At 39.0% G+C, this 24,250-nt stretch overlaps 1 protein-coding gene across 1 annotated transcript in view; it reads right to left on the bottom strand.

The window, feature by feature from the left end:
* KIAA0586 (KIAA0586 ortholog) overlaps positions 1 to 24,250 on the bottom strand; it is a 114,645-nt gene that overhangs the window by 18,681 nt on the left and 71,714 nt on the right. The window contains exons 28-31 of the mRNA XM_065402626.1: positions 21,040 to 21,174; positions 20,363 to 20,534; positions 16,465 to 16,607; positions 14,815 to 14,902 (exon numbers count right to left, since the gene is read on the bottom strand). Of these exons, the coding sequence (XP_065258698.1) occupies positions 14,815 to 14,902; positions 16,465 to 16,607; positions 20,363 to 20,534; positions 21,040 to 21,174 (538 nt within the window). The remainder of the gene's footprint in view (positions 1 to 14,814; positions 14,903 to 16,464; positions 16,608 to 20,362; positions 20,535 to 21,039; positions 21,175 to 24,250) is intronic.

Genomic DNA, 24,250 nt, shown 5'->3' with positions numbered 1-24,250 from the left:
TTTAAGGAGTTTCTTCACTTCTGAATGTGTAGGAGTTGTATCTATATAACTCACATTGTAAATTTAAATAAAAATAGAAATAGATATATAAGTGCGGATACACACACATACATTACACACACACACCCCGGACCCTCGCTAGAACGCAGGACCGCGTTCTAGCAGGGACCGCGTTAAAATGAATTGCAATTAAAGTAATTAAATTTGGGATCCATAGCTGTGAACGCGTTAATTGCGAATTCACGCTATATAGACGCGCATTCTAGCAAGGGTCCAGTGTGTGTGTGTGTGTGTATATATATATATTTTTATATATGGGAGAGAATTGATTTAAAACCATACATAGGTAGGCATATAGAATATACATAAGTATATACAGGGGAGAGAATTGATTCCAGAAGATGTTTTCAAACCATGGGTGTGTGTGCATGAGTGTGTGAGCGAGAGAAAAACGAATTTATTTAGGGCAATGAACTGGGATTCAGAAGATTTGGGTTGAGTTCCTGACTCTGACAAAGACTCACTGTGTGACCTTGGGCAAGTTAATTAATCTTTGCGTTCCTCAGTGCTGAACTATCAAAGATAATACTATTCCCTTTTTCATACCCCCTGCCTGTCTTGTTTATTTAGACTGTAAACTCTTTGGGGGTGGGGACGGTCTCTTACTATGTGTTTGTACAGCACTTAGCACAGTAGGGCCCTCATAGTGGTTGGCGCCTCTGAGTGCTTCTGTAACACAAAGAATAGTTTTATTGCACAAACTACAGTACAAAGGGTCTGATCCTTCCCTCTTTTATTAAAAGACACAAAATTAATATACTATTGCAGAATTCAATATTCTGTACTGTTCTGTTGTTTTAGATGACAATTTTAAAAAAATTAAAAGTGAGGTAGATTCAATGCTAGCTAGAGTTGATGACATTGTTCACATGATCTGTGTTTGTTGAGCAAAAAAAGCCCCTTGTCTCAACAGGAAATCTATTCTAAATCTGATAAAGAAAAATCCTAGTTAAGAAGCATTTGCTTGTTTTATTTTCACTTATCAGGCTTTAATGTAAGGTATACCATAGCAAATGAATTTAAACAAAATTAAGCGAGGACAGCTATGCTATCACTAAACATTACTCATTTCATATACATTCGTTTTTGAAAAGAATACACAGTGATCTCGCAGATACAGGAAGCTGTTACAAAATAAAAACTAGACCATGACAAAAAACTAAAGAAAAGCTTTAAAGAATTTTTGTTGAATACAGAGTTCAGCAAAAATGTATTCTGTTCACTGTACACACGACACCAATGGGAATAAGAGCCAGTTCAAGTTCTAAGTTACCATTACTTGGGTAATAGTTTCAAGCTGCAAGGCACAGCTGTATAGACCCAGCCAGACAGGCTATCACAGTAATGCTTTGATAGCATGAGGCCCTTAAGTGTCAGGATATAGAAAAGGCAGCAGTTGTTGGCTGTGAAAACAGTCTGATACAAACCAGATGGGGACTTACTTGATGGGCAACACAAAGGAAAACAATTGGCTCATTCAACAAAGTCAGGCCACTGCCCCAGAGAATTAACAGAAGACAATAACCATCAACCAGAGTTGATCCAAACAAGGAACAGCCATGTGGTTATGGCTTAAGGAATTGTTTCTCCTCAGACTAAACATAAAGTTTTGATTTCTAATTCGTATATTCATTAATTTCAGTCTAGTTTACAGGCCCCACTTCCTCCAGAGTCTTCTGTAAAATTCATTTATAGAACTTCTGCTTTCCAACACCTATTTAAACAGGAAAAAGTTATATGACAATGAAGGAATATATTATTTTTATGTTTCCTGCAGAATGTTAAGACCACAGACCGCTTTGTACATTTCAGAAAACCATGGCAGATCCACGACTAGCTCTGAAATACATAATATTAGTGTGGCAATCTTTAATAATACTTTTTTTTAAAAATGGTCAAAATCTACTAATCACATGCCAGATAAGTATATACATTCATATAAAAATGCATTCCCGTTTTGTGCAGATTTCCTTGACTTTATTTAAAGTACCATAATCAGTCTGGGTTCACTATGTAACAGCTGCATTGGCCTGCTAAACCCAGGGTTGTGAATTCAATCCTTGAGGGGGCCACTTAGGGATCTGGGGCAAAATCAGTACTTGGTCCTGCTAGTGAAGGCAGGGGGCTGGACTCGATGACCTTTCAGGGTCCCTTCCAGTTCTATGAGATAGATAGGTATAAAAAGCTGGTTTGGGAGTAATTTATAATTCTAAAATAAAAATAAGCTGGCTATTTCTATAGGTCATAACTCATAAAACTTCATTTTTAGCAACAAGCTTGCAAAATATTATAATCCAAAATCTTAATTACTCTTGCAGTTTTATTGCAGGAAATATAAAAGTGACATATGCAAAGGTTTTTTGATTACAAATGACTTATTGAGAATACACAATAAGTCAGACCTGTAAAGGCCTCCTGCAAAACTAGACTCAGACTAAAAAGGTCCCCACAATTTTTCCCTACTGCGTATTTTAAAGCATCGACCCTGAAGGCTCTGCACAGCAGCTATCCTTTGAGACCAAAATGGTATACTCTTAAGGAACAAATCAACTCTGCTACCTAGTCTGCCTTAGGGATCACTGATGAGAGATGAGAAGAAGTCTGCTCTGCTCCACAAGTGCTTCCATTCCACACAGACTGATGCAATAAAAAGGCCAGGTATAAAAATTGAATTTATGGTCCCCATGTAATAGCCCAGAATGCCACAGCTAGGCCACTGGGTGGGTTACGACTCAGTTCATTTTTTCATAAAATATTTAACAAAGAAAAATAGAGTCCTAACACAGAAGCTTCACTGTCTATTGGGTTAATGAAGGATGCAACTGTGAATTGTCTTGTCAATTCATTCCCAGTTTTTAATGGTTAGGTAGTTTAGTCTGCAAATGTGGTTCTACTTTGCAAAAAAGTGACTAAAATGGCACCTTCTGACTTATTTGAACTTCTCTCTGAACATATTCACATTCATATCTGCTCACTTGAGTGACAAAAGTAACTTGGTACACCTATCAGCACCGCAGAGCCAACACCGCAAAGGAGTAATGAGCGGATTCCATTCTGGCTCATGCACCTTATCAGCATAATGGTTAACTAATTTCCAGAAGCAGGGCCAAATGCTAACAAACCCACATGAAGAAGTGGAGTTGCCACAGGTGTAGCAGAGAGCAAAATCTGGCCTTCAGAATCATTATTTGACACTCAGCTCCTACGGGGAGCCTGCAGACCTGTCAGTCAGAACACATTTGTGTGTGTAAACTGAACAACTTTGATATAGGTCCCTTCCGAATGCCATTTCTACTGAGCCACCCACCAGAAGAGAAGAGCACCTCAGAGTTGCTCCTTCTTCCAGCCTTATGTTTAAGAGAGGAGGAAAGAGGAACGGAGAGTTCCTCAGAACCCACGCCTGATTGCACCGGTAGAGCCACAGGCTGCAAGGCATTGGCTCCAAAGAAATGTCTTCAGACATTCTCGGTGCAGGAAACACCTCTGGCAATGACAGCACCCTCAGGCCCAGCTGGCGAAGAGGGTGGCACAGACTGACCCTCTCTGGCATCAAAGGCCCCCAATTCACAGGAAGCTCCTTGAACATGCTTGACACCCAGGAAGCCTCATTTTCAGTAGCAAGGGGGCGTTGTGTAGCCTTGTGGTTTGTACATCCCTAGGCCCAACTCCTAGTACAGGAATAAGCAACATAATTGTGTATTTACACAATAACTCAAACTAGTAAATACTTCCCATTTAAAAATTCCATAGTTATGCTTTACATCACAGTGGCCATTATGACCTGTCAAGTAAACAGCACAAACTCAGAGAGACCTACAATTATGGCCTTGTGAGTATAAAAGCACAACTTAAAATAATGGAAATTAAGCATCTGTCAAAAAATACCAAGCAGCTGTCACGCAGCCCTTAAAGTAATGCAACTCCACCTTGTCTGGTAATATGTACATTACATAAGATCAGATAACAATATTAGACCCCGATATTATTACCTCTCTGTAACAACTTGAGTTTTAAGATGGAAGTCACCAGGCCAGTCCACATTTTTAACATTAAGTCTGAACTACCTTGATTTTGTGGTCTTGACTCAGAAATTTAACAGACTCTATATGACCTGTGCAATATTCATTTTGTTTTCTATATACAGTTTATGATTTATTATTTTGTACTTAGTCCACAAGCCTGTCTGATGTCGAAGAATAAAAACTGATAGGATGTCAAAGTAATGCCATACACAAAGGAGAGCCAGAGCCTTTCCCTAGCCAAAGTCTGGAAAATTTGCATTTTACAGAACTGGAAAGCTATTTTGTAACATCCTCAGTAGCTATCTGGCCTGTTCAGAACTATGCAGAAGAGTTGCTGCTGCTTTAAAGCAATACACCATGATTAAAGATTAAAAAACAAAAACGGAACAGTGCCCTAAGTGACAATAGATTATTGTCTATTAGCTTTTCCATATGAACTCCTAATTTTCTTCTTCTAAATGGCAAAATTCGTAAGTAACAGAACACAGTAGTGGACAAAACTTCAGGGTTTAAGCCCTCTTCACCACTTAATATAATATTTTCTACGTGTTAATGAGTACAGCAAAGGGCAGTTTTGACCTAATATGTGTTTGAGATGAAAATTATTTTCTTATATTCTGCTTTCAAAATTCCAATTTTGTTAAAGAAAAAAATGCATAATCAGTTTTTACACTCGCATGCGTGATCAGACTTTGCTACAAAATTTAATCCTATTTGTACATCGGGAAACAAGCAACAGCTCACGCATGCCTGCTATGCTCTTTAGCTATCAGTTCTTATAATATTTTTAGGGAGAAGGAAGCGTTGGCAGACTATTTTATTGGCAACACCACAAATTGCTAATGGACAGAGCTGCAGTCTGAATTATACAGTTCCCTTAACTTAAAGATATCCTGGATAACATTCACTTTACATTGTTACCTTACATGAAAATTTACCAGGAGCAGAGAGTTTTGAGAAATGTGACAAATGGGAGCGGGGAAGAGACGTAAGTGTTTTTGCATATTGGCTAGTCTTTGTAACAATTTATTGCGATCATCTGGTGCATTCAACATTCAAATGTCAAATCTGCTACAGAAAACCTAAGCTCTGCACACAGCATGAAATGGGAACGCTGGCTAATCTCAGGGAAGCGAAGCCAATAAACAAATAAATAAATCCACAGATAAAACACTAACTGCAGTGTATGGGCACAGCAAGGACATCTTTAAGTTTAGCCATTTTGCAACAGAATATCCTGGCACAGGTATGTTCAAATATGTCTATGAAGCCAACTGTTCAAATACATGTCCCAATCGGCTAGTTTAGTCTTTCTAGTCATGTCATAGCTGTGCGCCAACTACCACCAGTGCAGGGACACGGAAACTTGACACCAAGTTTTTTAAAAAGCCAATTATGTTTAATGGGTTAGGGAGGCATAATATGTAAATATACTTCCCCCATTGTAAAAGTAAATATTGTAGGTTTTAGCTGCAAAGGCAGCCAGAATGCAGCTGTCTCATCACTCAGGTTATGCTACCTGTATCAACATGCCTGGTCACCCCACTTCTCTCCCACCAACCCACCTCACTTACAGCCAGCTGGACTCCTTTAAAGTTTTCATTTTGATTTGGTCGGTTGATTTGGGAGTTGTTTAGGGGCTGTCTTAAGTACAGTAAAGCTAAAAGATGCCCAGCTTTCTCTCTCTAGGGACAGCCAGATACACTGCAGTGGAAAGCAGAAGTAGCTCATTTCACAGCTAGATATTGGAGTTTCTCTAGCCGCTGAACTATAAAGAGCAAACTCTGCTTTCCCCCACAACCCAGACCAAACAATGAACACATGCAAAATGGCGAAAATAAGGTTTTCCCCACCATTTTCTCCTATCACTCTACCATGAACCATCTCTTCATAGCTGAAGGTTTGCAAGCTCTTGAGGGCTCTATGTGTGGGTGTACACACAATGTACACATTGGGGTCTTTGGGTACTATTCCAATATAAATGTTTGTTTATAAATAATAATCTTCCCTAAAACTTGATTTTAAACTAGTTTTAAATACTCTGATAGCAATAAGTCAAGCGAGGACATGCACTCTGTAGAATGCTGATGCACATCTCATTTGGACAACTTTGTGCCTCACAACACATGCACAGCGTGTGCCAAGAACCTATTAACGCACACTCTCTTGTAGCTAACTGGTATACCAATCAAGAGTCTCAATTTACTTTTCAGTCTACTTTTTTAGGAACCCAAAGGAATAGCGACATGGTTAAATGAGAATCCAGCCCTATGAGTCTAACGCCCTGCCATTATAAGAGGGCCTTAAAATTGGTGTAAAGCTCAGAATGGTGTAAAGAAGCCTTAGTATAAATGAGAATTAAGCCCAGAAGGGACCTTTATGATCCTCTAGCCTGACCTTTTGAGTAACACAGGCCAAAGAACAGTTAAGGGCAGTTTATTTTATTTGATGCATGTCAATTCTCTTTTAAAACCATGGGCACAGAGTTGGAAGCGATATTGTGAGAAAGTGCTTCTCTGTAGGGAAAAGTAACTGGAAACAACTCTCAGGCTGATGTAAGCATTAAATACATGGGGAGTCTCTGTCCAGTAAGTGGCTTGCCCAAGCCAATTAATTGTGTGTGTCCCCCCTTTATGTAAGCGATGTATGCATGAAAGGGGAAAGCAGGTCAGCCGCTCCAGCTTGCTACCATCGGCTTTTATTCAGAATTACTCAGGATCAGTGCCAGTGGGATCAGTGCCCATCTAGGGTTTTTTGTTTTGTTTTTTCCCCTCTCTTTACAATGAAGGCAACAGCAATTACTGTAAGTTCCCAAAAGTGCATGCAAATCACAACAACAACACAAAGCTGCTTTAGTCAGATGCTAGCATATTTAAGAATCCCACATACACTGTGAGAAAGATGATTTTGGCAAGCAAATTTTGGACTGACTAGAGGGGAGTGAGGTTAGTATCCAGAAGACCCAAGAGTTTGTCTGGCATTCACTGTGGGGCCAAGGAGCTGCAGGATCAAGTCCCACCTGTGGTGCACAAGTGCCTTTGTGGGTCATCCAACACTTACTCAAAGTACAAGGAGCTCAAAAGTTCTGCAGGCAGAGAGCCACTTGGGGTGCTCAAATTCTCAAAGAGGGATAAGCTGAGGTCCAAAAAGAAGCTAAGTAAAATTCCATCTGGACTGCTCAACTCCTCTGGGGGTGAAGAGGAGACAGGTGGAGGGAGAAGATAAAAGTAAGGTATCACTGACCCAAGCAGAAACTAAGCGCCCTAAAAATGGCTCCCCCCAAAATAAATAAAAATTGTCTTAGGAGTATGGATGGTAACCTTAATTACACATTTGGAACTAGCTCCAAGTGGTTAAGAGTAGTTACTAGGGACAGGGATTTGCTTGCTCTGTTGCCTCATGTGCACAGTGCCTGGTAGGACAAGGAGTGCCAGAGGGAGCAATAATACTACTTTGTTCTTATCCAGAACCTTCCAACTAAATATATCAAAGCACATAAGTGCAGTGAGATGTAGACAACTATTCACTTAATTAGAATCCTGCTTGGAAGTTCCCTGACCCATGCACATTTAGGGACATAAACTACAACGAAAGTAGAAGACTGTCCAAAATAAGTGTTCTCAGATTGCAGCTGTGCATTCTTTAACCATCCCAAATAATCTATGTTCGTACTGGAGTCTCTCTTCTGGATACACAGGGCTTAAGAAAAAATACCAGGAAAACAGACTGAGGCAGAGAAGTCTCTGAGTACAAGAAATGAAGCAGGGCTGTTGTGAGAACTATCTAATCCTAATGAAATATGGTAAATGAAGGGTCAACCAAACGGGCATGGAAATGTTCTACCTGAAGTTACTGTAAATGAAAAACCTACCTTACTAGGGAAAAAATAAAAGAGATACATGCACAGCCCCATAATGTTTGAAAATACATCCCAGAAAATACATGCCCAGGAAGTATGGGGAAGGGGTAGTGGGGGGTTGCTGCTAGTATCAATGATTTATTTGTCCCAGCTCCCACAGCAATGGCTTGCAGAATGCCAGGAATCATCCGTAACATTCACCCCAATATTTTAAGAAAAAGCCTTTTCAATATCATTGCATTGTAGTTTATGATGCGAGATCCTGTGATGTTAAAAAAGCTCCTTCTCCCACCCCTTTTAAAGACACTTCCAGTTTGTCTTGTAGATCTTAAAATTATTTCTGGGGTTCTTGGGGCAGCAGTATGAACACTAAGTGTTGTGCTAACAACACATCAGTGATGGTTGAGAGGGCACTGGCCCTGAGAGCACCTATACTATTTTATAGCCCATGGGAAGGAGACCCTGGAAGAATTCCACCATGATTTCAACAGCTTCCACCCCACCATCAACCTCAGCCTGGACCAATCTACACGGGAGGTCCACTTCCTAGACACCACAGTACAAATAAGCGATGGCCACGTTAACACCACCCTATACCGAAAACCCACCAACCGCTACGCCTACCTTCATGCCTCCAGCTTCCACCCCGGACACACCACACAATCCATCGTCTACAGCCAAGCACTGAGGTACAATCGCATCTGCTCCAACCCCTCAGACAGAGACCAACACCTACAAGATCTTCACCAAGCATTCTCAAAACTACGATACCCACACAAGGAAATAAAGAAACAAATCAACAGAGCCAGACGTGTACCCAGAAGCCTCCTGCTACAAGACAGGCCCAAAAAAGAAACCAACAGAACTCCACTGGCCATCACCTACAGTCCTCAGCTTAAACCTCTCCAACGCATCATCAGTGATCTACAACCCATCCTGAACAATGATCCCTCACTTTCACAGACGTTGGGAGGCAGGCCAGTCCTCGCCCAAAGACAACCCGCCAACCTTAAGCATATTCTCACCAGCAACCACGCACCACACCATAACAACTCTAACTCAGGAACCAACCCATGCAACAAACCTCGATGCCAACTCTGCCCACATATCTACACCAGCAACACCATCACAGGACCTAACCAGATCAGCTACAACATCACCGGCTCATTCACCTGCACGTCCACCAATGTTATATATGCCATCATGTGCCAGCAATGCCCCTCTGCTATATACATTGGCCAAACTGGACAGTCACTACGCAAGAGGATAAATGGACACAAGTCAGATATCAGGAATGGCAATATACAAAAACCTGTAGGAGAACACTTCAACCTCCCTGGCCACACAATAGCAGATGTAAAGGTAGCCATCTTGCAGCAAAAAAACTTCAGGACCAGACTCCAAAGAGAAACTGCTGAGCTCCAGTTCATTTGCAAATTTGACACCATCAGATCAGGATTAAACAAAGACTGTGAATGGCTATCCAACTACAGAAGCAGTTTCTCCTCCCTTGGTGTTCACACCTCAACTGCTAGCAGAGCACCTTACCTGGTAGCAGAGCACCTCACCCTCCCTGATTGAACTAACCTCGTTATCTCCATACTAATTTATACCTGCCTCTGGAGATTTCCATTACTTGCATCTGAAGAAGTGAGGTTCTTACTCACGAAAGCTTATGCGCGCAATACTTCAGTCTTAAAGGTGCCACAGGACCCTCTGTTGCTTTATACTGTTTTAAAGCACTTTTACATTTTCTAAGAATATCACCCTGAGCTGACTGTTCTTTATGCTTGTTTTTTCAGAAGGGACAATTTTTGGAAAGTTTGGTCAATTTTTAGCTGATTTTGAACTATCAAAACAAGTGCAGGTAGGGGAATGCAGGGCTGCATGTTCTTCTGTTGCTCATATTTTTTCAGATGCTTCCTTTGCATTTGAATAAGTGTGTTTTTGGTTTTTTTTTTAAATTCAACATTGGATGACTTGGAATTCATTTTTTAAAATACTCAGATTTCCTAAAACATCAAAATTATTATACAAGGTGTCACACAAGGGCAATTTGCCCACATGGAAGTGTCTGAAAGTAGTGGGACTCCCTAGGATGGAAACCCAAATGACCTCACATGCTCCTTGCAGTCACTGGCAGTGCCTGCTGCTTAATCTCCTGTGGGAGGGGGATGACAGTTGGTGGGAGCATCTTTCCCAAGCTGGGGCCCCGAGGAGGGACCTACAAGGCCTTACCTGCCCACTGCAGTCACTGCTGCTCATCCTTTTCCTCCCACTTCCTATCAGCAGAATACACACCAGTGTGTATTTCAGTTATTCCACATTCAAATTAATATGTGAGGGAGCACAAGTTATTCTCATGCCTGAAAAGTAAGCCAAGCAACTGAATGGAATAAAACAATGTTAATGCCATGCTATGACTGACATTTTAAATGTACAAAAGTCAGGAAATTCAAAGTTATTGTTCCCAAAGCAACGGTAACTCAACCACATAGTAACTTTTATGCTTTTACACCACCTAGTGTTAAACAAATGACTACCGGTGGGCAAAGGGGCAGAGTTTTATTACAGTTGCTTTGGGAATCAGCTTTGTGTTTCCTGACTTATGTACATTTAAAATCTCTACCACAATATGTGATCTGTGAAGGAGATCACAAGTTGGAGAAATATTAGCTGTATATTGCTGATTAGCATCCTGATATCACTGTGATGGGCGCAGTATAAGAACTTAAATAGAACAGAACAGAGCAGGGATAAACAAGAAAAATTATGTGAAGTTCTACTTGAAATAAAATTGGCTACAAACTGCCTTAATTATAGCTGGTCAATTTCATGACTTCAACTTCCAGTGTTGTGTCTCAGCAAATAGATCAAGAAACTGAAAATGTAGTGTGGGTTATTGAACTATTCTGATAGCCCATGTTGTCAGATAGAAATAAAAGTTTTCTTAGTCTTACTTCTAAAGCGTGAAAGAACAACCCTGTCCTGCTTCATTGGACTATTTTTCAGGGTGACTATAGAAATCTTTAGTGAAAGTCTCCAGTGAAATCCAGCCCAAAAAAGAACGAGAAGGACATTAAAGAAAATCTAAACTTTCAGATAAATAGTTGTACAGAGTTTGACCAAAGCAGTTCCATATCCAAGGAAAATAAAAAAGGAATAATTCTAGCCTTTATCCTAATCTCCCTTCCTACTAATTTATGTTAGGGATTTGCCATATACCACAGTAGTTCTTGGAAAAAACTAACTCAGAGGAATTTCTGGCTAATGAAGAGATGACAGTAAAGTAACAAAACTAAGTTACATTCATCATAGTCAATATAGAAATAAATTTTGTGAAATATTATGAAATGCAAGCCTGAGAAAAGAAAGATCTCACGCTCATTGTGGAACAGGGGTTATGTAAGCAATTCGTAGACTGTCTTGAGGACCACTTGTCCTCCCATTCACCACTGCACAGACTACCTGTTCCCATTTAAAAGTGCACAACATCCATGTGGAAATCACAGCAATTACATACTTTCACAATTTTTCCATGAATTTATAGCTATGAATACAATTTACTAGCTGGAAATAGGGAGGAGGAGGAGTTACTACCGTGGTTTGTGGGCCACATTTTGAGAACTTCTGCTATGGAAAATATTTAAAATGCTGATGCATCTAACTCTTGTTCTTCAGCTGTAAGTGATAAAGATTAAAAGAATTACATCCAAGCATGACACCTGTTTCGGGATTTAATTCAATTTAAGAATTCAGGGTTCTGTTAAAGGAAGCCTTAAAAATTCTTGTATTCTGGAAGCAATTGTTGTGGCTTGTGAAAATATATATTAACATATTACATTTATGGAAACATCTGTAGAGAATGATAGAAAGATTAACGGATATATATATATAAAGCGTGTGTATTTTTTCAACCACTGTCTCCATAATGTCTAGAGAATGTCCATATTTCAAATTAATGATACATTCAAGCTTTATTTTCAGCTATTAACTTCCAGGAGGCATTATTCTTTCAGACTTGACTTTGTAGATTTGTAATAGCCCTACTGAACTTCAACTTTCATTAGAAGAAACCTATCAATTTTTACATAGTTTCTCTAGCTAAAGAAAACACATGTTCCATGTGGACTGCAAAAGATTCTTAAACAACAAAAGAAGGCTATATTAGAAATACATTTATTATAAAATTCCAAAGAAGAATCTAATCTCTCTTGTGTCTATCTATTAAATAAAACAAAAAGCTTTTCATTAACAAATTTAAGTCCAAACTGTTTTCTTTCTTCTCCCCAGCCAACCTCAGCTGCTTCAGGACTATGATTTTCCTGAGTTCTGCTAAAAACCCACCCACTCTTCCTAGAAGGTATACAAAAATAACTGCAACGTTCCTACATGTTTATGCAAAAAATCATTGTTCCTCCTAATTCTGGCAAAGGCATTCACTTAACACTGACATTTAATAAGCAGGATGTGTTCACCTATAAAGGAACAGCTGTGCTTGGTTTTTAAATGCTGTATTTATTTAAACCCATATATGTTTATAGCTTTCCAGGTCTTCATTTCCCCTTTCCAAAGATTTGCGCCAATTTGGATCCTTTGTACTTAACTTCTGCATTGAATATGATGGTTCGGTACCATAAAGCTGATGTCAACGAAGCTTTGGCTTTAAGGTGACAAACTGTTTACGTTTGTAACCCCTTTTGATTTTTATTGGATTATTAAACATGCATACACAGAATAATATTTAAATTATACTGGTGAATAACTTTTTTTCTTCCTAAAGAAAACTGACTTCTGCCATCTTGTGGTCAAATGTACAGATAGGAACACAGATATACTGGTGCGGGGGCATGCCCTTTGTTCTGTCCAACTACATTAAAAAAAAAAAAAAGATTTCACAGAGCAAAATATTTTATTTTGAATTTTAAAAGAAAAAATTAGGACTTTAAAAACTGTATTTCCCATTTCCAGCCTTCATCAACTTCCTGGGGGAAAGCAAGGGCTGAGGATGCTACTTTGCTAATATCTGGAGCAGAAGCAGAAACACAGAAAAACACCGTGACACTGTGTGTGTGTTAACAGAAGTGTCCCTTCCTTCTGCTCCCTCTCCTAAGGGCTCAATTTGAAGAGACTCCTACCACTGCTAGAGGAGCAATAGGCCTGTTGTCTGATTTGGGGACATGAGAGCAGAAAGACCGGGTGGCTCTGGTTGCAGGGAGGGGCTTGGAGGAGAAAGGATGCCAGACAACTCCCCTCCTCCATTTTTATGTGCTCATCCATAACTTACTGCAAAATTCACATTCTGAGACTCTCACATTGAGACTTTCCATTTGGTCTCTGGTCAAAAGGCGATTTTTATTTATTTATTTATTTTAAATGTGAGCAAAATCCTTAAGACATTTTGAGTTTTGTGAAAATCTGGGAAAAATACACTAGTTATACCGTCCTTCTCTAGATTCCAAATGGGTTTTAGTCCTTTAGTTTTCTGCATTTTTTAAATGGAAAGGGCTAAAAAAGTCCCGAGTTATCTGACTTAAAGTAGAATGTGTGCTTAAACCGCCAACGCATACTTTGCTAAATGTACACTTAGGACACAATGCTCACATGCACAGCACATTTCTCAAAAGCACAAACACTCAGATTTAATGAGCTTTCCTATTATGTATGCACAGTAGCAATGTTTTAGATCATTCATAACTATTTTTTTAAGCCCACTGTTATGGATTTAACCCCAAAGACCTATGAGTATGAGGAGGTTAATTGTAGGCACAGGGCTCTTCAAAGAGGATGATTTACAGAGGCAGTTTCAAACTTCTGTAAATAAATTATTGAGGCAAATATCTTAGTAAGTTGCATAACTTGATTACACATTTGTAAATATTAAATGCAAAAGGTATTTGTTAATACAGTGTTGAGATTTCAGTTAAAATTTTAAAAATAATGAATGCAGAAATTAAGGTACCTACAGCAACGTTAACTTCGGACATATTGTACGTAAGAGTATCTTCAATTATTATAATTGCTACGTGTCTTAATTAACATTGCTACAGCAAAGTTAAATTTAAAAAAACCCAACATGGATGCCAAATTTAACTGTGAACCCTTAAGACTTGCATGTACAAAAGTGTTTGCATTTAATTTTTGGTTTTGCCTTATTTTTATGTCTAATCCAGTTGTAAAACACATTTAATTATTTGTCTCAGTAAAAATATAGCAATAATCTGCCCATAGCATGTTAGCTAAATATCAGGTTGACCCACAGTATATCTGAAATACATCTACATAACACTTTTATCAATCATAATCAAAATGATCTCTTCTATAGCACATTTATCCATAGATGATATAGCACTTTATATTGGGTAAGAATAATTCTGTATTATATATTAGCTGGCACTATCTCAGAACAGGCATAACTGGTACTGCTCTGTTCTCTTCATCTTCCCCCGACCTTAAGTTTGCTTCATCCTCTCTTGAGCAACAGCATATGCTCTGCTGCTATAACAACAATATTTTTGGTGGTGACTGGGACTAACACAGTTCAGTAAACTAAAACCATTTGCATATTGTAAAGCTATTGGCTAAGAAACATTAAAGTAAGAAATAAATATTTGATCCAAAGAGTTCTGATTTTTTATCTATAGAACTAAGTGATTCCAACAATACCCTGCTCATCCAAACTGGATCAGTACTGTGTACGCAGAGACCTATATATGTATATAGACACCTGGATACTGTTTGGACTCAGTTGTGATAAAAATAGGTATCAAATATAGAAATTTACAGTAAAAGTGTATGAAGAGCAAAACAGAGTGGTAGATTTCAGTGCCTGTACTTTAATATCAGAATAGATGCTTAAAGACATGGATTTACCTTGCTGCTGTGTTACTTCAGATTTATTTCTCACACGAATGACTCGGGATCGTACTGGTTCAACTTGCACAACCTTTTGGCTCTGCTTCTGTATATCAGTTATTAAAACCATGTTATAATTCTGATTTTTATTAAAAATACAATAAAAACAAATGCAGTTTTAAGAACTATTTACTTAGCACTCAGAATTGCAAAAAGATTCATAACTTCTTGGTCTCCATTTCAATTTTCAAAGAATTCAACCCTAATTTGCCTTTTGTAACCATTTATTTTCTTTGACAACAAACAGCATGGCAAGCTGTTCTCTGATGTGATTCCCATGTAGTCAGTAGAGATGAGCAGGCACCATTTACAGCTGAAGACACGGGGGCCCTCAATTTTTAATCAAAGGATGTGACAGGAACAACTTGTCAGGGGTTCCTTTGTCTCATTCCTCTGCAACCAAGAACTTCCTCTTTCTCCTGTTTACAGGAATTGAAGGGTCTTGGAGGGAAAAAAATTCAGCTGCTTCCTCTAAATTGAAAACCCGGTATAGAGTGAAGTAGTCTTTAAGACCACTTCCTGGAATCCTCCTCAAGGCCCATCTCTGCCACAACACTTAGATAAATCAGTTAATGACAAGGCTGAAGGACAGACAGATCAGGATAGTTCACTCTTATAACAAAAAATGCAATGTATATACAAAGTTACATCCCCTCTACCAATGCCCTTCATATGTTGTTTGTCTATTTTTATTGTAAGCTCTTTGGGGCAGGGACTGTGGTACAGAGCCATCCTGTTAGATAAAGGACTGTCCATAAGAAATGCAGAGCACGGTAGGAAGTAGATTGCAAAGAAACATGAAAACATACAGAGTTTAAGAATTAGCTGAGAAAAATGCTAAATCCAGTTTATCAATTACATTGTTCATGTAATAGTTGAATAAAAGCATTCACTGAGACTTCATGGGGCCATGTCTTCATATGTATTTGAGGCCCAATTCTGCTTGGGGCCTTTGGATGCTACTGCACTATAACTATAAAATAATAATAGAATTTCCTTGATTTTGGCTGCAGCTCAGGCTCATACACTTTAGTCAGCAGAGAGTCTCTCCAGAGGACACGGAGGAAAAGCAGTAGTGATATCTTGCCCCCAAGACTAAAAGAAGGAAAGGTAAGGAGTAACTTGTTCTTATAAAATCCCTGCTTTATTGCTTAGAGCTAAGACATCCACTTCAGGTGGACCCCCACAGATATTGTTTGCGAAGTGCTCAATGTCGTACAAGATACAAAGTTAGTCCCTGTCCCTTGAGAAACCCATTTGCAGTGACTGATGAGCTCAGAGAAGAAACACTTACTGGGGGTTCTGCAGCCAACTAGTTAGTACAAACTCTAAGATACTATCTACCTATCTTAGGTATCCATCACCTTATCTGAGTACTAGGCTACCACGGGTTTAGCACAGGGTGGGCCAACATATCACTGCAGGAGGATGAGGTCTCCTTGGCTGACCTGTGGTCTAGAAGAGTCTCCTGCACTGTAACTTTGCCTGCCACATCAATTTAAAAGGTCAATTTTCCTCCTGCACTTGCTCTTTTTATCTAGCTGCTTTGAACAGCAACAGAGTTCCTAACCATTTACAAGCAATGCACAAATGCTATGCATACTTTACCTCTGGAAGATCTTCTGATAGAGATGTTAGTCTGTCATTTGCTTGTGCTGTTTGAGGAGCAGGGTTTAAGAGTGGCTGAGACTCCAATTCAGCCATGCTCATTGGACCATGACTAACATCTGCAGCATCTCCAAGAAGTTCTGCTGAGATTATAAAACATAAACAAACCTTAATGGGGAAAAAGAATCCCTGATAAATCCAAATTAGATCCACAGTCTCCCAACTACCTCATGTTTGTACCTAGGCTCATCAATGAGACATTCCATAATGAAGTGAATGATTCTCTCTCTACCCACTCATGTTTTCAGTAGAGCTCAGATTAACAAGGTGGTGGCTCTTTTTATTTCTTTGTGTATGTACCAACAGCAGAGCTCTCTGTACAGCATGGTGTGGTAATGAGGGTTTTTTTAAGTTGTTCAATGTGAGGTTTTTTAAATTGGTATTTAGAACTCCCCAGGCTTTCCGTCAGTATAAAATAATTTTAAAGCTGGTAACATTTTAGGCAGAAGCTAATTAACAATACCCTTTTAATTTTCCTTGATGAAAGGAGAAAGAAAAAATCTCAATGGAAGTGAGGGAAACAGTTTTATGATCTGTAGATTTCTAACTTGGGTAGACCTTAATGGTGGCTCCTGAGTGGTTACAGTTCATCATGTCACTATGTACTTAATGAGCTTTATTCCTCTTAATGGAATGAGAGATTGGAAAGGCTTCTTCATTAAAGTGTTTCATTTTACTGTGTGAATGAATAGAAACCTATGAACAGTAATTGGAAAAAAAAAAGTAATTTGCTATGTAATCCATACAGTTTATCACACTTGTGCAGCCTGCATGTACATTAAGCATCTTTATGAAAAGTATGCTTACAGATCATGAACTAACAAAGTTAGTTCATGAACAAAGTTATCTCACTAAAACTAAAACACTAGTCTGAAACCTAATTAGTGTAAAATATTGCGCTTGGGCTGAGACTTTGTATGACATATTTCAGCCTGTGGCTAATTTTTATAGCCAAATTATTAAGCACTGAATACAGAGATATATAATGGAAATGCTGATAGACCTTTAACTATTTTACGGTGAGTCAAGTAGGCAACACTATAATTTCTAAGCTCTTGGAATAGACATCAAGTTTCTATTATACGAATAAAATCAGGTCACAAGACTGAAGATATATTTCTATGGTCTACAGTAATCTAAGATATATCAATAACAAGCGAGTGACTCATGTACTTGATGTACAAGTTCAATACCTATTGTAAGAGGATATGACTGACAATTCACATCTTTCAGTATGCACATGTAGAGTTACGCATGGAAATATATGACCCTTTATAGCCAGGTGATGTAATGGTTATTTAGTTTTACTGTTAAATATAACTCTTGTAGACTACACCACAGGCACTGAGACTGTAAGAAAAATGGCACTTAACCCTAGCTGTTGACAGACTGATGGATGGATCCACTCACACAACACATTAGGTATACTGAGGAATTAGCTGAAAAATGGCAACAATTCAAAGGTGATCATCAATAGTTTCATTTTTTTCCTGGAAGAGATTATTTTAACTTGAACAGTTTCTGTGCCGTCTTTGGTTGCACTGCCAAAGCTATTAGGAAACAAGAGCTTTTATTCCTCCTTAGTACTAAAATACTGTTTAAGTCAGAAGTAAGTAGGCCCCAGCTTTCCTAGAAGGTTATTTTCTTAGGGTATGTCTACACTACAGGATTAATCCGAATTTATATAATTCGAATTTAGGAAACCGATTTTATAAATTCGAATGTATTCGGCCACACTAGGCACCATTAATTCGGTGGTGTGCGTCCAAGCTACCGTAGTAGCATCGATTTCCAGAGCGTTGCATTGTGGGTAGCCAATAACATTGAATTGCCAATAACTTCGAATTGCGGCCACACTAACCTTAATTCGGATTAACAATACCGATTTTGACGCTACTCCTCTCGTCGAGGAGGAGTACAGAAATCGAATTAAAGGGCTCTTTAATTCGAATTAAATGGCTTCGTTGTGTGGACGGGTCAAGCGTTAATTCGAATTAAAGCAGCTAAATCCGAATTAAAGTCGTAGTGTAGACCAGGCCTTAGCAATGGTCTCTGAATAGCTTTGCTCAATGTTCAGTGGCGGTCAAAATGCAAACAGAAAGTTACAATGTATTAAAGAGATGTAAAAATAACACTGGAAATATTATCTAAAACAATAGTACATCCCCATTTGGAATGGCGTCCACTTTAATCAAAAATGACGTAGCAGAAATAGAAGTGATTCAGAGACAGAAAACAAAATGGCTGCCTTAAAGGATCAATTTATCCTAGAGAACACCAATTCAAATCTGGTCCAAGTCAACAATGACCAAAAGCTCTTAGCTGATAGTGATTACATGAAATGTGTGAATTGAGTTGGCATCTCTGTCCATTTCCTATTGGACAAATGTCCATAATACAAAGTCATGATCCCAAAAAGCAACAGTTGCTCCTCTCCTGACAGTCTCATCAGAGGTGTCAAAGTTTAAATCAACATGTAAACTGAATAACCTTCTCATCTCTAGAGTTACTGGTCTTGTCTACACCCAAGCTTGCACTAGTATAACTACACTGATTTAGCTGAATCAGTGCAAGGTTGTGTGTAGACACTCGTATTTTGGTTTCAGAATGTCAGTTTAGCCTAATCTGGTTTTAAACCAAACCAAAATAAACCAGACTTGACTGAAATAGGAATGTCTATGCGCAAACTTGCCGCAGTTTAAATCAGTTTAAAAAAATGCAACTTTAGTTAAACCTGTGCAAGCTTAAGTAGAGCCAAGGTGAAGGAGGATGGGCCAGTGGCTAGGGTGCTAGTTTGGGACTACAGAGATTTGGGCTCAATTCCTGGCTCTGCCACACTTCCTGCATGACCTTGGGCAAGCCCCTTTGGCTCTGATCCTCAGCTCCACATCTGCAAAACATCTGGGAATGACAGAACAGCACTATCTCACAGGAATATTTGAGGATACAATACATTAAAGACTGCAAGGTGCTCAGGTAAGATGGTGATGGGGGCAATACAAGTACCAGAAAGAGAGAGGGGGCAAGCAGCATGTAAAAGCTCGCACTGCCAGTACTATACCGGTTTTATGGACTTTAGCTTCAAGGACTGTTTGTTAATCTAGCATTTATGGTAATTAAATTCACCCTTAAAGAACAGAAGACACATGACAACTAGGTTTTGTGTAAGTAAAGGACTATTTGGCACTATTCTATTTAATACTGCATAATCCTTTAGTGAATGCCACATGTCACCAACAAGATTGAAGATGCTGCTTGAGACATGCCAAAACATTCAAACTCCACCCTGCTAAACTGGGAAAGACACAATCCAGATTGAGGTAAAGAGAGGTGCCTTGGTTTTTAGTTACTGGAGATGGAAAAACTGGAAGCCTGATGGAATCAGTTAAGGCCATTGCCAGCATAAATGGAAAACAGACTTATAACAATTCATAAGGAACAACTAGATCACTAACTTCCTTCCATCTAACCCCTCCTCCTATGAAAGGTTTCAGAGAGGAGAATATGGGCTTATTTTCTCCCAGTAGGAGATGTGGGGGGAACAGCAAGTGCAGCTTAACTAGAAAAATACCAACTATTGGCAACAAATATCAAGAACACTCCTCCCTTCAATAGGTTTGAAAATGTTTTAGCCACTAATTTGGGAAAAGGCAGTTTTCAACACCTAGCAGAGACAGTATGCAAGACCCTTCATCATACCAGGTGGTGTTCAACACCATGTTCCAAAAAATGTGCTCAACACAGTTCCAGTCTGTCCGCACTACATTCGGACACATTTTCCATCCCATCATGGTCTCCAGTAGATAATACTGAGGAAAGATCATGTTCTAGCTTATACCTGTAACCCTGTCACACTCTCCTGGTGATGGTACACGGGAGGGTCTCTGTTCAGTAACCAGGCCAGTCACCTGGTCTGTATAAACTGAATGTCCCATTAGAATACTTTCTGCTGCTCTAGTCAGTCTAGGTCTTTGGCCTTCACTAAGTTCTCCAACACTATTATCAGAATCCTAGAGAAAACAGAGAAACACATTCAATGAATCACAACAGCTCTCTTTCAAACTATGTAATACTGTTTAAATACAATATTCTTTAACATACATGTACATAGCTTTATACTACCTATGCTGTAAAGAAGACTGCAACCTGAAAGACTGACACGTGACTGCCATAAACTTCTTGCCCTTTCAAAATGGCCAGACAAAGCATGGCCAGACATTTCTGGAATACTTCTAAATGTTCACATAGTGGAGACTGGTATATATGATGTTACATACAGCAAAAAAATTGATTATAAATGGAAGAGAATTTTAAGTACTTAGAAGCCTGGAGTAGAACCAGCATTCTCCACAGAAGAATTTCCTTCTGGGGCAAGAGGTTGGATAAAACTTTTATTTTTTCCATAAGCAAAAGAAACTTCAGATTTTTTACCTTCTTTGTATCATAAAATATCATTTCAGAATGTCTAGTATTTTTGCTTTAATTCCAAATAGCAATGAAAAGGAAATAAGATACCTCAGAGTGGTAAATTACTTCTTGTAAAGCAACTGGTGCCTGATTTAGTTTAGCAAAAAGAGAGAGAACTGGATCTCTGTGGTATCCCCTATGGGGTCTTCTCATGACCTGTCCTTCACTGGGAGGATCGTAATCCTAAAACAAAATTAAAAAATGTTTTAGTAGTCAGATCATCCTTAGTGTAGAGTTAACTGTACATTATTTTTATAAAGCGTCTCCATATTTTACTACAGTTACCAATATTAAAAACTTTTGTAATAAAAGTACAGACATTTCATAACAGGGAGACTGGCAGCAGAGCTTCCTCTCTTTAGCAAAAGAAGGGCACAATCAATATATTAAGAATTCTGATTCACAAGACCTTAACAGTTTGAGACAGAAAAGACCTATTAGACCATAAAGTCCTATTCCCCAGCAAATGCATAATATAGCCCAGATGCAGAATCTGGTATTGAAATTATTATTAAAGCTAATGTTAAAATTATATAATACATAGGTTAAGAAAAGAGTGTCTGTACATCTGGGTACAGTGCTTAAATTATCCAAAAGTACAAAGGTTGATTTAAAATACACAGAGAACACAGTCAGCAATAACCCAAATAGGATTAATAAATTTAACAATACAGTTTAGATATTAGCATCCAAATATTTGACTACACTTGTTCTTAGCCAAAATGCTAAGAATGCAAAAATATACGTTCAGATTCCTGACTCATTAATCTTCAGTAATTTCATGTGGATGAACACTGACATGAAAATATTTCTGTTGTTTGTTTTTTTGTTCACCCAAGGCTTAAGAGGAAGACTGTCTCCATACAAACTCTTCATTCCCAGCAGAGCAGAGTAGACACGGGTAATAGAATTTTCAGCAAATTTTTACTAACCACTCCTTGCAGGTAGGTGACTGGATATTTAGCCAGCTGCATGAAACTGGCAGGACTGATAAGCCAATGTTGCCTTTACTACGGAGAACTTGGGGTGGTGGAACACCAACACAGGAAGACCGTGCAGCCAGCCAGAAACAGATACCCCTTTTCACTGAAATAGCTAACCTGCTAGTAATTGTTTTTTGCTCAGGATAGTGTGCGCAATTGGAGGGGTATGCCCTCACACATAGGCTGCTCATCAAGAGGGACTTGCTTCCACTCCCATAAAGAATTTTTTTTTTTTTGGCTTGAATGTAATAGTACAACAGTACACATTACTAGTCTATATTCCAACATCTTCCTTCTAACAAGCCATCACACAGTCATAGAGGGAAAGTCCTAGGGTTTTCTGGAGAAAATATGTTTAAAAAATTGTCAGCTTTTTGGCTTGGAAAGTTTACAAGCCAATGGACTAAGGCAAGGGGCAGCCAAGCTGAGGCAGAAGTCAGCTAAAGCAGCTTAAAACTTCACTAATACATGTAAGAATTTAAACCTACAAGAAATTAAAAGGTGCCTCAAAACTGAAGCAGTTTAGCATAGATTCATAGATTCTAGGACTGGAAGGGACCTCGAGAGGTCATCGAGTCCAGTCCCCTGCCCTCATGGCAGGACCAAATACTGTCTAGACCATCCCTGATAGACATTTATCTAACCTACTCTTAAATATCTCCAGAGATGGAGATTCCACAGCCTCCCTAGGCAATTTATTCCAGGTTTAACCACCCTGACAGTTAGGAACTTTTTCCTAATGTCCACCCTAAACCTCCCTTGCCGCAGTTTAAGCCCATTGCTTCTTGTTCTATCCTTAGAGGCTAAGGTGAACAAGTTTTCTCCCTCCTCCTTATGACACCCTTTTAGATACCTGAAAACTGCTATCATGTCCCCTCTCAGTCTTCTCTTTTCCAAACTAAACAAACCCAATTCTTTCAGCCTTCCTTCATAGGTCATGTTCTCAAGACCTTTAATCATTCTTGTTGCTCTTCTCTGGACCCTCTCCAATTTCTCCACATCTTTCTTGAAATGCGGTGCCCAGAACTGGACACAATACTCCAGCTGAGGCCTAACCAGTGCAGAGTAGAGCCGAAGAATGACTTCTCGTGTCTTGCTCACAACACACCTGTTAATACATCCCAGAATCATGTTTGCTTTTTTTGCAACAGCATCACACAGTTGACTCATATTTAGCTTGTGGTCCACTATAACCCCTAGATCCCTTTCTGCTGTACTCCTTCCTAGACAGTCTCTTCCCATTCTGTATGTGTGAAACTGATTGGTCCTTCCTAAGTGGAGCACTTTGCATTTGTCTTTGTTAACCTTCATCCTGTTTACCTCAGACCATTTCTCCAATTTGTCCAGATCATTTTGAATTATGACCCTGTCCTCCAAAGCAGTTGCAATCCCTCCCAGTTTGGTATCATCTGCAAACTTAATAAGCGTACTTTCTATGCCAATATCTAAGTCGTTAATGAAGATATTGAACAGAGCCAGTCCCAATGCACCGAATGTTCTAGACAGTTTAGCTTTAAGATGTCTCAACCCTCCAAAATACAGATGCTGTGAAATGCAGCCTTTGGACGTTCACAACTTTAGGTCTACTAGACAGATTTTCTTCAAACTTGACTTGCTTTTTATGCCTGAAAGAGACTTAAGTCATAGCACAAAACAACTTTGAAGTTTCTAGTTTCAGAAATGTGAGGTATGAGTGTGTAAAACGTTTTACTGGAACGTGTGACATACAAGAAAGAAAGAAAGAAAGAACCTGTCTCTGCAGAACCAGTCTTGGGAGTGCACCACTTGGTGATGCAAATCCTAGAAATATCCAAAGAACAGCGATCACAGGGGCTGTGCACATCTTCCCTTATGGATATGAACATTTAGTTCACAAGGAAGTTTTTAAACAGCTTTAGTGCTCTATCATAATCATAATCATCAGGCAAGTGGTCCAGGATGGGAAGACTTCAATCCCAAGTGTGAAAAATTGTACCTGGTCTTCACTATCAGATTGAACAATTAGATTCTCTTTCTCACACACGCACCCTTCCACCCCGCACTCCCAACAAATTACAAACTATATAATAAATATGAACAGATTAAAAATATGGAGCACAGAAGTGAGCCTAAAGAAAGGAACTGAGATCAGAGTGACAGTACATGCAGACAGATCCCCAGGAGTCACTGTTTTCTAAATGCTTCTGGGACTTGTGCTCAGACGTATTAAAAAACTTGCTGTGCTCTTTATTCTTTTCTTTTTTAAAAGAAGAGTGTAATAAATTATTAGGGGTGAC

The sequence above is a fragment of the Emys orbicularis genome, chromosome 4 (genome assembly GCF_028017835.1).
Source record: "Emys orbicularis isolate rEmyOrb1 chromosome 4, rEmyOrb1.hap1, whole genome shotgun sequence".
In the NCBI taxonomy this organism is placed as follows: domain Eukaryota; kingdom Metazoa; phylum Chordata; order Testudines; family Emydidae; genus Emys; species Emys orbicularis.
The sequence above is the reverse complement of the archived record's forward strand: the minus strand, read 5'-3'. Positions and strand labels throughout refer to the sequence as shown.